General features: G+C 47.6%; 1 protein-coding gene across 13 annotated transcripts in view; it reads left to right on the plus strand.

Annotated features, from left to right (window-relative positions):
• The window catches only part of FNBP1 (formin binding protein 1), a 116,200-nt gene that overhangs the window by 63,103 nt on the left and 38,119 nt on the right, over positions 1-14,978 (plus strand). For all 13 annotated transcript variants that reach the window (XM_073555912.1, XM_073555916.1, XM_073555915.1 and 10 more), the window contains exons 5-8: positions 2,048-2,110; positions 3,233-3,337; positions 8,514-8,642; positions 8,959-9,105. In XM_073555912.1, coding sequence (XP_073412013.1) covers positions 2,048-2,110; positions 3,233-3,337; positions 8,514-8,642; positions 8,959-9,105 — 444 coding nt within the window. The remainder of the gene's footprint in view (positions 1-2,047; positions 2,111-3,232; positions 3,338-8,513; positions 8,643-8,958; positions 9,106-14,978) is intronic.

Below are 14,978 nucleotides of genomic sequence, written 5' to 3' on the forward strand. Positions count from 1 at the left end.
GGATGCAGTGTAACAGATCCTCAGTAGTTAGCAGGTCAGGGTGGGTTAACAGTAGAATGTAAATAACATTTTTCCCATTAACTGACAGCAATCAGACAAGTTAAAAAATGTTTAAGAATTGAAGGACATTAAGAAACTGATGTAGCAATAAAAGCCCCCTGGTGCCAGACCCACAATACAAACACAGAGCGTCCAAGCAGACGTGTATATGAAGAATGGGAAAATCTCACCCCCATCCAGTGTCCCAGTTCGATCGCCTGTCTCACTGCCAGCTCCGAGCAGCGCTGCCTTTTATGGAACCTGTTCTCCTACAGCCGAAGAGCCTCAGTCGTCCAAATAATCCAGAATCTATGCTTGATAACAGGGAGTAATAGCTAGTACTCATCTGTCCTACAGTCACCTCTCCCCAGTAATGGCTGATAACAGGGAGTAATAGATTGTACTCACCTGTCCTACAGTCTCCTCTCCCCAGTAATGGCTGATAACAGGGAGTAATAGATTGTAGTCACCTGTCCTACAGTCTCCTCTCCCCAGTAATGGCTGATAACAGGGAGTAATAGATTGTAGTCACCTGTCCTACAGTCTCCTCTCCCCAGTAATGGCTGATAATAGGGAGTAATAGATTGTAGTCACCTGTCCTACAGTCACCTCTCCCCAGTAATGGCTGATAACAGGGAGTAATAGATTGTAGTCACCTGTCCTACAGTCTCCTCTCCCCAGTAATGGCTGATAACAGGGAGTAATAGATTGTACTCACCTGTCCTACAGTCTCCTCTCCCCAGTAATGGCTGATAACAGGGAGTAATAGATTGCACTCACCTGTCCTACAGTCTCCTCTCCCCAGTAATGGCTGATAACAGGGAGTAATAGATTGCAGTCACCTCTCCTTAGTAGAATCCTACATCTTTATACCCCAGAGTTGCACTCACCAGCAGAATAGTGAGTGCAGCTCTGGGGTATAATACAGGATTTAACTCCGGATCAGCACAGGATTAGTAATGTAATGTATGTACACAGTGACTGCACCAGCAGAATAGTGAGTGCAGCTCTGGAGTATAATGCAGGATGTGAGCATTACAGGTGCATCTCACAAAATTAAAGTATCATCAAAAAGTTAATTTATTTCAGTTTTTCAATACTAAAGTGAAATTATATAGTCATTACACACAGAGTGATCTATTTCAAGTGTTTTATTTCTGTTAGTGTTGATGATTATGGCTTACATCCAATGAAAACCCAAAAGTCATTATCTCAGTAAATTAGAATACTTTATAACACCAGCTTGAAAAATGATTTTAAAATCCGAAATGTTGGCCTACTGAAATGTATGTTCAGTAAATGCACTCAATACTTGGTCGGGGCTCCTTTTGCATCAATTACTGCATCAATGCGGCGTGGCATGGAGGCGATCAGCCTGTGGCACTGCTGAGGTGTTATGGAAGCCCAGGTTGCTTTGATTGCAGCCTTCAGCTCGCCTGCATTGTTGGGTCTGGTGTCTCTCATCTTCCTCTTGACAATACCCCATAGATTCTCAATGGGGTTAAGGTCAGGCGAGTTTGCTGGCCAATTAAGCACAGTGATACTGTTTTTAAACCAGGTATTGGTACTTTTGGCAGTGTGGACAGGTGCCAAGTCCTGCTGGAGACTGACATTTCCATGTCCAAAAAGCTTGGCGGCAGAGGGAAGCATGAAGTGCTCTAAAATTTCCTGGTAGACGGGTGCGCTGACTTTGGTCTTGATAAAACACAGTGGACCTACACCAGCAGATGACATGGCTCCCCAAACCATCACTGATTGTGAAAACTTCACACTAGACATCAAGCAGCTTGAATTGTGGCCTCTCCACTCTTCATTCAGACTCTGGGACCTTGATTTTCAATTTTTTTTATTGGAGAGCTGCAATTAATTTTTTGATATTCTAATTTTGTTAGATGCACCTGTATTTGTAGCCACGTTGAAGCCTCAGGACTCTCTCCTGGTGTCTGATCTTTCTTTTTCCTGCTTTGTTTTCCGTTCTTTCGTGTAATGTTGAATCTTTCCTTTGCAGAATTTCCATGAAGGTCGGAAGGCGCAGCAGCACATGGAGACCTGCTGGAAGCAGTTGGAGTCGGTGAGTTGGGGAAGTGCAGGTCGGAGGTCAGCAAGCAGGTCACGTGACCATACCACATATAGAGAAGAAGGCAGAGGATGAGGAAGGTCTGATGTAATGATCTGAACCCTTCAGCTGCAGGCGTTTCTCTATTTCTGATGCTTACAATGTATTTGTGCAGAATAGATGCAATTGTAACAAACCCTGTGCTGTATTCAGCGGCGTCTAGTGTATATAATCCTCTGTGAGCAGAAGACTGATATATACAGAGTAACACATGATCAGGGTGTGAGTATTTGGCAGAGCAATGACACGCAGCAGCTCGGTCCCGAATCTCACATTTCAGGATGGGGCACATATTTGCCTCCTCGGTCACTGAGCTCAGTCATGTCAGCCGGTGATCTGCAGAGTCAGTGACTGCAGTGGTCTGATCTGCAGCCTCCACTCTCACTGCTCTGCTATCTTGCATTCGGGGAGATGTAGTGTTTTATCTTTGTCTGAGACTCTGGACCAGCAGGGCACCCTGGCATGTGTGCAGTCAGTGTGAAGATGGTGTCAGCACAGGGATGGACTACAATGTCCATCATGTCCTTTGAGTTTACTCATTTGCTTCTGTGTCACGTGCATGGAGGAGACCTCGTGACACACAGCAACGAACCCTCCCCTGACAGCATGAATATAGTGACCAGGACCCCTGGTAACAGTCCTCATGTGACTGCATGCTGCCATGACAACTGTACTTCCTAACAAGCAATTTCCTGCAGTGACTAATAATCCCCTCCCTCCATTGGGGTTTATATCTTATGTGTGTCAGTTAATGAGCGTTCCTCTCTCTCCCCCCCAGTGGCAACTATTAGGAATATGTGAAGGCTGGAGTAGTAGTTCTCGCAGATTCACAGTCTGACATGGCCTGGGCTGCCTCCATGTAAAGACAGAAAAGCCTTTTTCTCTATTATGAAGGTCTGGGGGGAGTGATTGTGATAAGCTCCACCCCTGCCTTGGTACTTTCTAAGCCCCGTCCCAGAGGAGTCCTGATGGCGTGCCGGCTGTAGAAGAAAGAAGCTTTTATATCATGAGGTTCTTGCGGGGAATTGTTTTTTTGTTTTCATTATTACCTTTGTGTGTTTGTCATTTTTTGCTCAGAGTAAAAGAAGATTTGAGCGGGACTGTAAGGAGGCGGACCGAGCCCAGCAGTACTTCGAGAGGATGGACGCCGACATCAACGTCACAAAAGCCGATGTGGAGAAAGTGAGTATTAGGATTGGTCATGTGACTAGGGTACGGGTCAATCGGTGGGTGAATGTCGTGCCCCGTGGAAGCCCTTGGGTCCTGTGTGTAACAATCTCCTTATGTGTGCTGAGAGATTGGATCGTACAGATGCTAGATGGTGTTGTGGGTGCTGGCAGGTAGTGTGGCGCAGGCGTCCCGTTCAGTGCATCGTATGAGTGTTATGTCGGCAGGGTGGCAGCAGCGTGACCGCACTCTGCTGGAAGGTAGATATGATTGCTGCCGGGTGTCAGTTGCAGTGTGTGTGGCTGATTATCTGACATATTTGGTTGTGCACAGCAGCTGCCCGTTATTGTTATCTGGTGTCTATGAGGAGTTTCATGGGGGTTATGATAATGATGGCGCAGGCGGTGCCTCTCAGCCTATGAATTCTGACCGACCGTGCCAGGGGGCGCAGCATGTGACCCCGTCATTACATAACCTCTTAATTCAGTAGACCGCTCTGATGAAGGACTCATGTAAGCTTCAATTGTTCCTTGCGCTGTCGGATAATCACACGGATTGTGTGCTGCCCACGTGACTGTGCTATCAGTCACCTCCTCACTCACTGGCAGCAGGGACCCCCGTCATTTAGACAAGGGGCATCCAGTCCTCCTCATGAGATCATCAGCAGTTCTGCTCCTTGTCATATACTTAGCATTATTAATTCCTGGCATTTTTTAAAATCTTTGCTGTCAGTGAATGCAAACCTTCTAGTTTCTATTCTGAGGTGAATAGCCGGTCCTGAAACGCCTCGCAGCTGAGGCTTTGTTGCGGTTGTATCCTGTGTAGACCACACTTTGTGGACACCAGACTGATCCATTGTAACAAACGGTCAGGACAGGAGGTTGGTGCTGATGGGTTCATCTCACAAAGGATTGTCCAGACCAAAAACATTGCAACAAGGCCTCAGCTGTGAGCAGTAGAATTTTCATCAACTATTAGCTTATAAACATGAATGTTTCCCTTCCCTGACATCAAGCAGTCGTATTGAAACTGGTGGGGAATGAAATGCAAATTCCTTTTTATCATACAGTGCTGTCCTTTCTCACCAAAGTCGAGATGTGTGTTTGCTGTAAGTGAATGAAATCTAATCCTGGCCCAGTCCTTCTCACAGAGCTGAGCCTCTTGCTACAATGTATCAGTGCAGCTGCCACCTCTGGAGAGGCGAGATAATGTTCTACACTTGTTTTCCTTCACTCACAGCAAGCAGAATGGGATTTGTCCACGTGCTGCAGGAGGAAACAATCCTGTGTGAGAGGCATAGAAGACTTGACAAAGATGGCGGCGTCTTCCTGGAGCTTATGTTGGGGGTTGTGACCGCATCCGTGCCTCCAGTCCCTCCTCCTGTCATAACCGAGTCTTCCACTAGCTCCTCGGAGAAGCCGCTCCTGTGACATGATGCTGCGGGGAAGGTGCGCTGTGATATCTATGTATAGCAGCGGCATGTACGCTACGGGAGGTAATGACCTTCTGTCTTATAGCGCCTCCATATACCGCTGCACAGATACATGGAACATGCAGATCAGCAGAAACAAACCCTTGTGCCAACCCCAGAAGCTTACACTCTACATTCAGAAGATTATCCCGGCCTCATGATAAAGCACAGGGCTGTAAGGGTCCTCATACAGCACTGTGCGAGAGGCAGCTCCCCCTCATGGCTTACTCAGAGTGGTGACTACTGCTGCCCGCTGAGCGCCCAATGCAGGATCACAGGGCTCCTCGGGAACTATCTATGACCATGAATTATGCATCAGAGCAGGCGGCGCTGTGCAATTTCCTGCAGAGATCCCGCACGGGTCACCGGCGAGCGGAGACGACCTTCCATGTGCTGCCCATGATCTCGTCGCTGATTGGTGATGCCACATAACAATACGCTTTGCCATTCAGTGCTTCAACATTTCAACAACTTTGTTTGCTGTAAGTGATGGGAAATAGCCAGAGATTGAAAACCATAGTCCACTTAACAATACTGAGGGTTTCTTCTACAAGTTGTCAGTGCTGGAGGTTTGTTACAATGTATCTTGAGTTCTCATGGGATGGTAGACTGAATACAATTGTAACAGACTATCAGCTGCGAGAACTTTTAGTTTTCAGGGTATTGGGGTATCTGAATGTAAGCAAGAAAGAAGCTGCTATTCAATGTCGGCAAGCAGACATTTTCAAACATTACCTTAAATAGGCACTAACCGGTAAATCCAGAGAGAAGGAAAGGGATTGTGGACACTTCTAGAGCGGAACCTTGTGCAGGAAGATAACTCTCATCATCCCCCCCATCCATACTCTCTGATGAAATAGGAGCATATGGGGGAAACTATAGGACCCCACAAAGTGTGGAGGCTTTCATCTGTGCCTCCCGCAGCTCTCCAGAGGGAGCCATTGTTTTCTGGACATTGACCAGAAGCCGCACTGATGTGTGGTCACCTTGGACTAACCGCATTCTCCGCCGCCAGACAGCTCTGATGTGACCTATATCTCCAGTCACGGAGGTCACTAAAGGGCTACTCTGCCTAGGCCTCAGTTAAAGGACCCTCCTCGTGGGCCATCTTAACAGGCCCCTTCACCTGTGGTTTAAGTGCTTCTCAGACTCAGGTTAAAGGGCACCTCCGCTTTTAAAATACCCATATGTTAATGTACTTTGATAGGGAGCACTCCACCTGCGCGGGGAGTGGTATACAGGGGGTCAGACTGTCCTGTGCTGTGGACTGCGGAACAGGAGAAGGGGGCACCACGAAATCTGGCAGGGGAAAATTAGCTGCCAGGGAATTGTTATATAAGCGGTGCCCTCGTGCTGGTCCCTAGTTGGAGCTGCACTTTAAGAAATGCCGTGGTGATGAGGCCAGACACAGGGGTAAATGTCTTGTATGTATCATGTCTGCAGTGGAAGTGTTAATCCGGGATGCATCGTCCTCTTGTAATCTCGTCTCATGAGCAGCGCTGCTAAATCTTGGTCTCCTTAATTAAAGCCATGCCGGTAATTAGCGAGTGGATGACTCTGCGGTAATCTCAGGAGGAAACAAACGCAGCATGTGACTGCTGGTGACGAGGCTTCAGTGTCGCTGTAATCACCGATAGAACTCATTTCTGTCCCTTTACTGAAATCCTCTGTGCTGCTGTGGGGCTCTGCTCTTTCCATTATCACCCTGTGACAGGATATCTCATGAAATCATATGATATAACCTTGTCACCTCATTGAGCAGGTCACTATCTCTTACAATATCTTCTCACTGCACTCCTGAAATACTCTGTGCTGCTATCTGCACATATAGCTTCTTGTCCCTCTGCTTTTCCTGCTGCCATCACATCAACTTGTCTGCAACTGCAGAGACCTTTACATGACACGTGACTGATACCAGCTGTTGACTGTGTTTTACTGTCCCTTTAAATCCTGCAGTGTGCCTGAGCAGCAGTCTCCAGTGGCGGGTACCCATTTTGTAATTGCATAATGGAGGTTGTCATTCCCACAGCCTCGGCCACCTCCGATTTAGGGGTCTTGTCTGTTGATCCTCTTGCTCAGTCTTTTGAGTGCCTGCACAGATGTTGGCTCGGACACTGGTAATTGGCAGGCAGCGCGGGCATGCTGGGCATTGGTATGCAGATGAGGTGCAGATTCCCACTCTCCTTGCCATATTGCTTCCTCCCGGCTACAGCGGAGTCTTTTCAGAGCTGCAGGCCGCTGGCATAGGATTTGGGGCCAGTGAATTCCTTACACACAGATCAGTGGAACAGTCGCTCTGTGCCAGGACAATCCCAGCATTACCCCCCGCACATAATGGGCAGCATTCAGCTCCGGCGCCGCTCACCCTCTCACCAGGGTAATGAGGCAGGTATGTGGAGAGCAGCGGTGCCCGGGCCGCACAGGAAGCGCAGGGGAACCTCACTCACATTTATGGAGACAGACAATTAGATTTCTACTGTTCAGCCACTCTGGCCTCCCTGAAAGCTGGGTGACTAGTGCGATGGACATGCAAGTCCAGCAGGGGTCATCATCCAGCAACAAGGTCGCTGGCACCTGCAACCGGATGACATGGCGTGTATGAAGATAAGCGTCTGACAGGCTGCTGCCACCTCACCCAATAGTCCCGTTCTGTCTGACCGCACCGTCCGTCTATCGGTTGGGGATACTCCTATTCTCCCTGTGTGTCGCAGGGGCCGCGCTCCTCTGGTAGCGATGCTATAATTTGTGTGCCAGCTCCTTGCATTCTCCGCAGTTGCCATGTGACAGTAAATATTTGGGTCGGTGCATATGTCTCCAGGGTTTGTGCCAGACGCCACTGAGCCCAAAGGATTGGCAAAGCAGTTGCCATAGCGATTCCCCGCGGTGGCAGCAGTAGGCATAAATCTCCGGTTCTCAGTGTGAGAATTTGCAATACATGAGGCTGAAGATGTTATCATGCACCGGTACACAGTAGCAAAGCTTCTCTGATGAGAACAGCATAGTGTTTATGACCACCATCATCCACCCTCTGAATGTATTACCCCATGTTCCTCCCGTTGTATGTATGACCCCTCATCATCCACCCCTTGTATGGATGACCCCTAATCATCCACCCCTTGTATGGATGACCCCCATCATCCATCCCCCCTTGTATGGATGACTCCCATCATCCATCCTCCCCTTGTATGGATGACCCCCATCATCCATCCTCGCCTTGTATGGATGACCCCCATCATCCATCCTCCCCTTGTATGGATGACCCCCAATATCCATCCTCCCCCTAGTATGCATGACCCCATTGTTTGCGCTCTTGCGGTGTACGACTCCCATCATCTGCACATAACGGAGCGGCTGCTCACTGAGTCTCTCTTTTTGGATTGTCTGTAACTTTCCGCTGCTCTTTTGTAGATTAGTCGTCAGTACCCAGTCCTGCTTTCTCTGCCCCAGGCTCATGGCACCTATACCCTGCATACGTGGGAGAGACGCCACTGTATGACTCCGGAGTTTTAGAAACCTGGGTGACAACCTCTGTGCGAGACTCCCTTGTGTTGCAGGTTGTCAGCTGTTGTTACTTCTCCACCAGTGCGGCCTGGGAATCTTGTTTGCAAGGTTTCTGGATTGTTAGGTGCTGGATTATTGGATGCCCCCACCAATTATACGTTTATGATGGTGGATTGTATCTGCCACCCTCTTACTAATCCGGCTCTTTACCTCCCGCAGGCGCGGCAGCAGGCGCAAATACGTCACCAGATGGCAGATGACAGCAAAGGAGATTACTCCTCCGTGTTACAGAAGTTCAACCACGAACAGCAGGAGCACTACCACACGCACATCCCCACCATCTTCCAGGTGACTCTCTGCTTCACTGCTCATGGAACCACAAGTTTCAGCTGGGCAAATACCCAGTGTATAACAGGTGTACTGTCTACTCCCAGGGATGCATGACATCCTGAGACTTGTAGTTCTAGCTCAGTTGGAGTCTGTGTACAGCTGTGCTGTCACCACTCTGCTCCCAGGTGTAAACCCATCCACATACAGCAATGTATCATCCTGGAGCTCACTGAAGATTGTCCAGAATGGGCACATTGTAACAAACCCTCATCTATGAGCAAAGCAGGATCACCCTCCTGATTGTCCTTCCCCATAATCTCTTATTACCCCTTAGAAACTGCAAGACATGGAGGAGAAGAGGATAGTGCGGCTGGGGGATTCACTGAAAACCTATGCAGATATCGACCGCCAGGTGATCCCCATCATTGGGAAATGTCTGGACGGAATCACAAAGTCAGCAGACTCTATCGATGGGAAACAGGTAGGAGTCAGAACATCGAGCACAGCTCTGGAGAATATTACAGAACATGTAATGTATGTAATTACTAACTCCACCAGCATAATAGTGAGTGCAGCTCTGGAATGTAATACAGAATGTAACTCAGGATCAGTACAGGATAAGTTATGTAACGTATGTACACAGTGACTGCACCAGCAGAATAGTGAGTGCAGCTCTGGAATATAATACAGAATGTAACTCAGGATCAGTACAGGATCAGTAATGTAATGTATGTACACAGTGACTGCACCAGCAGAATAGTGAGCGCAGCTCTGGAGTATAATACAGGATGTAACTCAGGATCAGTACAGGATAAGTAATGAAATGTATGTATACAATGACTGCACCAGCAGAATAGTGAGTGCAGCTCTGGAGTATAATACAGAATGTAACTCAGGATCACTACAGGATCAGTAATGTATGTACACAGTGACTGCACCAGCAGAATAGTGAGTGTAGCTCTGGAGTATAATACAGGATGTAACTTAGGATCAGTAATGTATGTACACAGTAACTGCACCAGCAGAATTGTGAGTGCAGCTCTGGGGTATAATTCAGGATGTAACTCAGGATCAGTACACGAACAGTAATGTACGGTATGTACACAGTGACTGCACCAGCAGAATAGTGAGTGCAGCTCTGGAGTATAATGCAGGATGTAACTCAGGATCAGTACAGGATCAGTAATGTGTGTATGTACACAGTGACTGCACCAGCAGAATAGTGAGTGCAGCTCTGGGGTATAATTCAGGACGTAACTCAGGATCAGTACAGGATCAGTAATGTAATGTATGTACACAGTGACTGCACCAGCAGAATAGTGAGTGCAGCTCTGGAGTATAATACAGGATATAACTCAGGATCAGTAATGTATGTACACAGTGACTGCACCAGCAGAATAGTGAGTGCAGCTCTGGGGTATAATACAGGATGTAACTCGGGCTCAGTACAGGATCAGTAATGTAATGTATGTACACAGTGACTACACCAGCAGAATAGTGAGTGCAGCTCTGGGGTATAATACAGGATGTAACTCAGGATCAGTAATGTAATGTATGTACACAGTGACTGCACCAGCAGAATAGTGAGTGCAGCTCTGGAGTATAATACAGGATGTAACTCAGGATCAGTACAGAATCAATAATGTAATGTACAGTGGGGCAAAAAAGTATTTAGTCAGTCAGCAATAGTGCAAGTTCCACCACTTAAAAAGATGAGAGGCGTCGGTAATTTACATCATAGGTAGACCTCAACTATGGGAGACAAACTGAGAAAAAAAAATCCAGAAAATCACATTGTCTGTTTTTTTTTCATTTTATTTGCATATTATGGTGGAAAATAAGTATTTGGTCAGAAACAAAATTTCATCTCAATACTTTGTGATATATCCTTTGTTGGCAATGACAGAGGTCAAACGTTTTCTGTAAGTCTTCACAAGGTTGCCACACACTGTTGTTGGTATGTTGGCCCATTCCTCCATGCAGATCTCCTCTAGAGCAGTGATGTTTTTGGCTTTTCGCTTGGCAACACGGACTTTCAACTCCCTCCAAAGGTTTTCTATAGGGTTGAGATCTGGAGACTGGCTAGGCCACTCCAGGACCTTGAAATGCTTCTTACGAAGCCACTCCTTCGTTGCCCTGGCGGTGTGCTTTGGATCATTGTCATGTTGAAAGACCCAGCCACGTTTCATCTTCAATGCCCTTGCTGATGGAAGGAGGTTTGCACTCAAAATCTCACGATACATGGCCCCATTCATTCTTTCATGTACCCGGATCAGTCGTCCTGGCCCCTTTGCAGAGAAACAGCCCCAAAGCATGATGTTTCCACCACCATGCTTTACAGTAGGTATGGTGTTTGATGGATGCAACTCAGTATTCTTTTTCCTCCAAACACGACAAGTTGTGTTTCTACCAAACAGTTCCAGTTTGGTTTCATCAGACCATAGGACATTCTCCCAAAACTCCTCTGGATCATCCAAATGCTCTCTAGCAAACTTCAGACGGGCCCGGACATGTACAGGCTTAAGCAGTGGGACACGTCTGGCACTGCAGGATCTGAGTCCATGGTGGCGTGGTGTGTTACTTATGGTAGGCCTTGTTACATTGCTCCCAGCTCTCTGCAGTTCATTCATTAGGTCCCCCCGCGTGGTTCTGGGATTTTTGCTCACCGTTCTTGTGATCATTCTGACCCCACGGGGTGGGATTTTGCGTGGAGCACCAGATCGAGGGAGATTATCAGTGGTCTTGTATGTCTTCCATTTTCTAATTATTGCTCCCACAGTTGATTTCTTCACTCCAAGCTGGTTGGCTATTGCAGATTCAGTCTTCCCAGCCTGGTGCAGGGCTACAATTTTGTTTCTGGTGTCCTTTGACAGCTCTTTGGTCTTCACCATAGTGGAGTTTGGAGTCAGACTGTTTGAGGGTGTGCACAGGTGTCTTTTTATACTGATAACAAGTTTAAACAGGTGCCATTACTACAGGTAATGAGTGGAGGAAAGAGGAGACTCTTAAAGAAGAAGTTACAGGTCTGTGAGAGCCAGAAATCTTGATTGCTTGTTTCTGACCAAATACTTATTTTCCACCATAATATGCAAATAAAATGAAAAAAAAACAGACAATGTGATTTTCTGGATTTTTTTTTCTCAGTTTGTCTCCCATAGTTGAGGTCTACCTATGATGTAAATTACAGACGCCTCTCATCTTTTTAAGTGGTGGAACTTGCACTATTGCTGACTGAATAAATACTTTTTTGCCCCACTGTATGTACACAGTGACTGCACCAGCAGAATAGTGAGTGCAGCTCTGGGGTATAATACAGGATGTAACTCAGGATCAGTACAGGATCAGTAATGTATGTACACAGTGACTACACCAGCAGAATAGTGAGTGCAGCTCTGGGGTATAATACAGGATGTAACTCAGGATCAGTAATGTAATGTATGTACACAGTGACTGCACCAGCAGAATAGTGAGTGCAGCTCTGGGGTATAATACAGGATGTAACTCAGGATCAGTAATGTAATGTATGTACACAGTGACTGCACCAGCAGAATAGTGAGTGCAGCTCTGGAGTATAATACAGGATGTAACTCAGGATCAGTACAGGATCAGTAATGTATGTACACAGTGACTACACCAGCAGAATAGTGAGTGCAGCTCTGGGGTATAATACAGGATGTAACTCAGGATCAGTAATGTAATGTATGTACACAGTGACTGCACCAGCAGAATAGTGAGTGCAGCTCTGGGGTATAATACAGGATGTAACTCAGGATCAGTACAGGATCAGTAATGTATGTACACAGTGACTACACCAGCAGAATAGTGAGTGCAGCTCTGGGGTATAATACAGGATGTAACTCAGGATCAGTAATGTAATGTATGTACACAGTGACTGCACCAGCAGAATAGTGAGTGCAGCTCTGGAGTATAATACAGGATGTAACTCAGGATCAGTACAGAATCAATAATGTAATGTATGTACACAGTTACTGCACCAGCAGAATAGTGAGTGCAGCTCTGGGGTATAATACAGGATGTAACTCAGGATCAGTACAGGATCAGTAATGTATGTACACAGTAACTGCACCAGCAGAATAGTGAGTCTGGAGTATAATATGCAGGATGGTAATGCAGAGACAGCTATGGTGGCCATGCTCCTTTGTGACATTACAGCCGTGTTGTCATGGGCGGTGTGTGACCTCGGCTTGGCTGTTTTTCCTTCCCCACTGGGCCGTCCACCAGGCTGCAGCCTCCCTCCCTGCCATGGATATACCTGTATCAGTGCCAGACCTCTGGTTTCCTTCCTTAGTGCTTGGTGGAGATGTTTGTCGCTGTGTCTTATCTGTTGTCGTGTCCTGGGAAATCCTGCAAAGCGCTGAGGATGTGACACCTATCAATCAGGGAAAAAACATGACATGGCTCTCTGCTGTTCCAGCACGCCCTGCCTTCCTGTTATTAGGTCAGCGGATTATCAGCCCCATCATCTGCTGTTATTCTACTGTGCGGATAATTTTCCACACGTTTGATACTATTGTACAACGTTCTCATGTGTATATGTAGATCCACCATTTCACCATGTGAAATGGTGACTGAGTCACTCTTCGGCACGCTCCTCTCCTGAAATACTCTGTGCTGCTGAAGGACAGTATTTCTTCCACCACTCCGTCTCGCAGTCATGGATGTGCCGAGTAGCTGAACCCCTTTTTTCCTCTGTGCACATATGGATCTCATTACTGTAAAGCCATGTTTTGTAAAAGCGGACATGCTGCGGACTGCAGCCCCTTCATTCCTGGTCACTGCCCCCTACTCACTCATGTCAGTGGAGATTCCAGCGTAATGACACAATCCAACTTCCCAAGGGTCATTTCTCCTTTAAGATAAATTTTCCGGCAGCGGCTTATCATGACCACAGAACAATCTCCAGATGTGGGTGCCTCTCTGAGCCTCCATCATATGGACCAGAGACAGATGTGTTGAGATGACATCACTGCGGTGGCGGTTACAATACGTCTCCCTTGTCCTCCATTATTCAGACCCTGAATACAAAGCTCTCCTGTGAATGTCACTGTTACGAAGCTCCAGCAGTTGTAGCATCCAATGATCCAGATGTCATATGCTGATGGAATATGGCATGAAATAGGACTACTTCTCCCTTCATGTTGAGCACAGATATGTAATGCCTCTTATAGAATTGGGGGAGAGGATTCAACAACCACTCCTAGTTCATATATATGTACCATGGGTTTCTTTTTTGCACTTTAAGGAGGCAGTGAATAGTCAGTGCCTCTTCTGGTGAATGGAAGCTGTAAACCTGGAGCAGCAGCGACCTCCACAGGGTTCGGGATCAATGCAGGCGACATCTTCTCTCCGGCATGTATAATGACACGGTAGAAGCTGCTAATCTGAACACAGCATGAAACGAGAAGCGCACGCGGCTGCCATCACCCCACTGCTCTCCAGCTGTCCTCCAACACCTCCCCTGGGGGACGGAGTCCTGGCATTGTCCCTTCCACCAGGCATCCTACTATCTGCTGACTTCTCCATGTGTCTCGCGTCACATTCCAGAAATGGCTCCGGAGCGATAACAATCGAGCGCCATTGATAGCGCCCCACAGTCCAAGGATCACTGTGCTCCAGCCAGTAATGCCCCACAGTCCCTGGATCGCTGTGCCCCAACCAATAAGGCCCCACAGTCCCAGGATCACTGTGCCCCAACCAATAATGCCCCACAGTCCCAGGATCAATGTGCCCCAACCAATAATGCCCCACAGTCCCAGGATCAATGTGCCCCAACCAATAATGCCCCATAATCGTGTGTCCTCTGCCAAAAATGCCCCACAGTCCCATGATCGCTGTGTCCTCTGCCAATAATGCCCCACAGTCCCATGATCGCTGTGTCCTCTGCCAATAATGCCCCACAGTCCCATGATCGCTGTGTCCTGGGCCAGTAATGCCCCACATTCCCATAATTGTGTGTTCTCTGCCAATAACACCCCACAGTCCCGTGATCGCTGTGTCCTCTGCCAATAACGCCTCACAGTTCTGTGATCGCTGTGTCCTCTGCCAATAACTCCCCACAGTCTCGTGATCGCTGTGTCCTGGGCCAGTAATGCCCCACAGTCCTGTGATCGCTGTGTTCTGGGCCAGTAATGCCCCACAGTCCTGTGATCTCTGTGTTCTGGGCCAGTAATGCCCCACAGTCCTGTGATCGCTGTGTTCTGGGCCAGTAATGCCCCACAGTCCTGTGATCGCTGTGTTCTGGGGAAGTAATGCCCCACAGTCCTGTGATCGCTGTGTCCTGGGCCAGTAATGCCCCACAGTCCTGTGATCGCTGTGTTCTGGGCCAGTAATGCC

This window comes from Dendrobates tinctorius, unplaced genomic scaffold (assembly GCF_039654945.1).
Source record: "Dendrobates tinctorius isolate UK_male_01 unplaced genomic scaffold, ASM3965494v1 ptg000231l, whole genome shotgun sequence".
In the NCBI taxonomy this organism is placed as follows: Eukaryota; Metazoa; Chordata; class Amphibia; order Anura; family Dendrobatidae; genus Dendrobates; species Dendrobates tinctorius.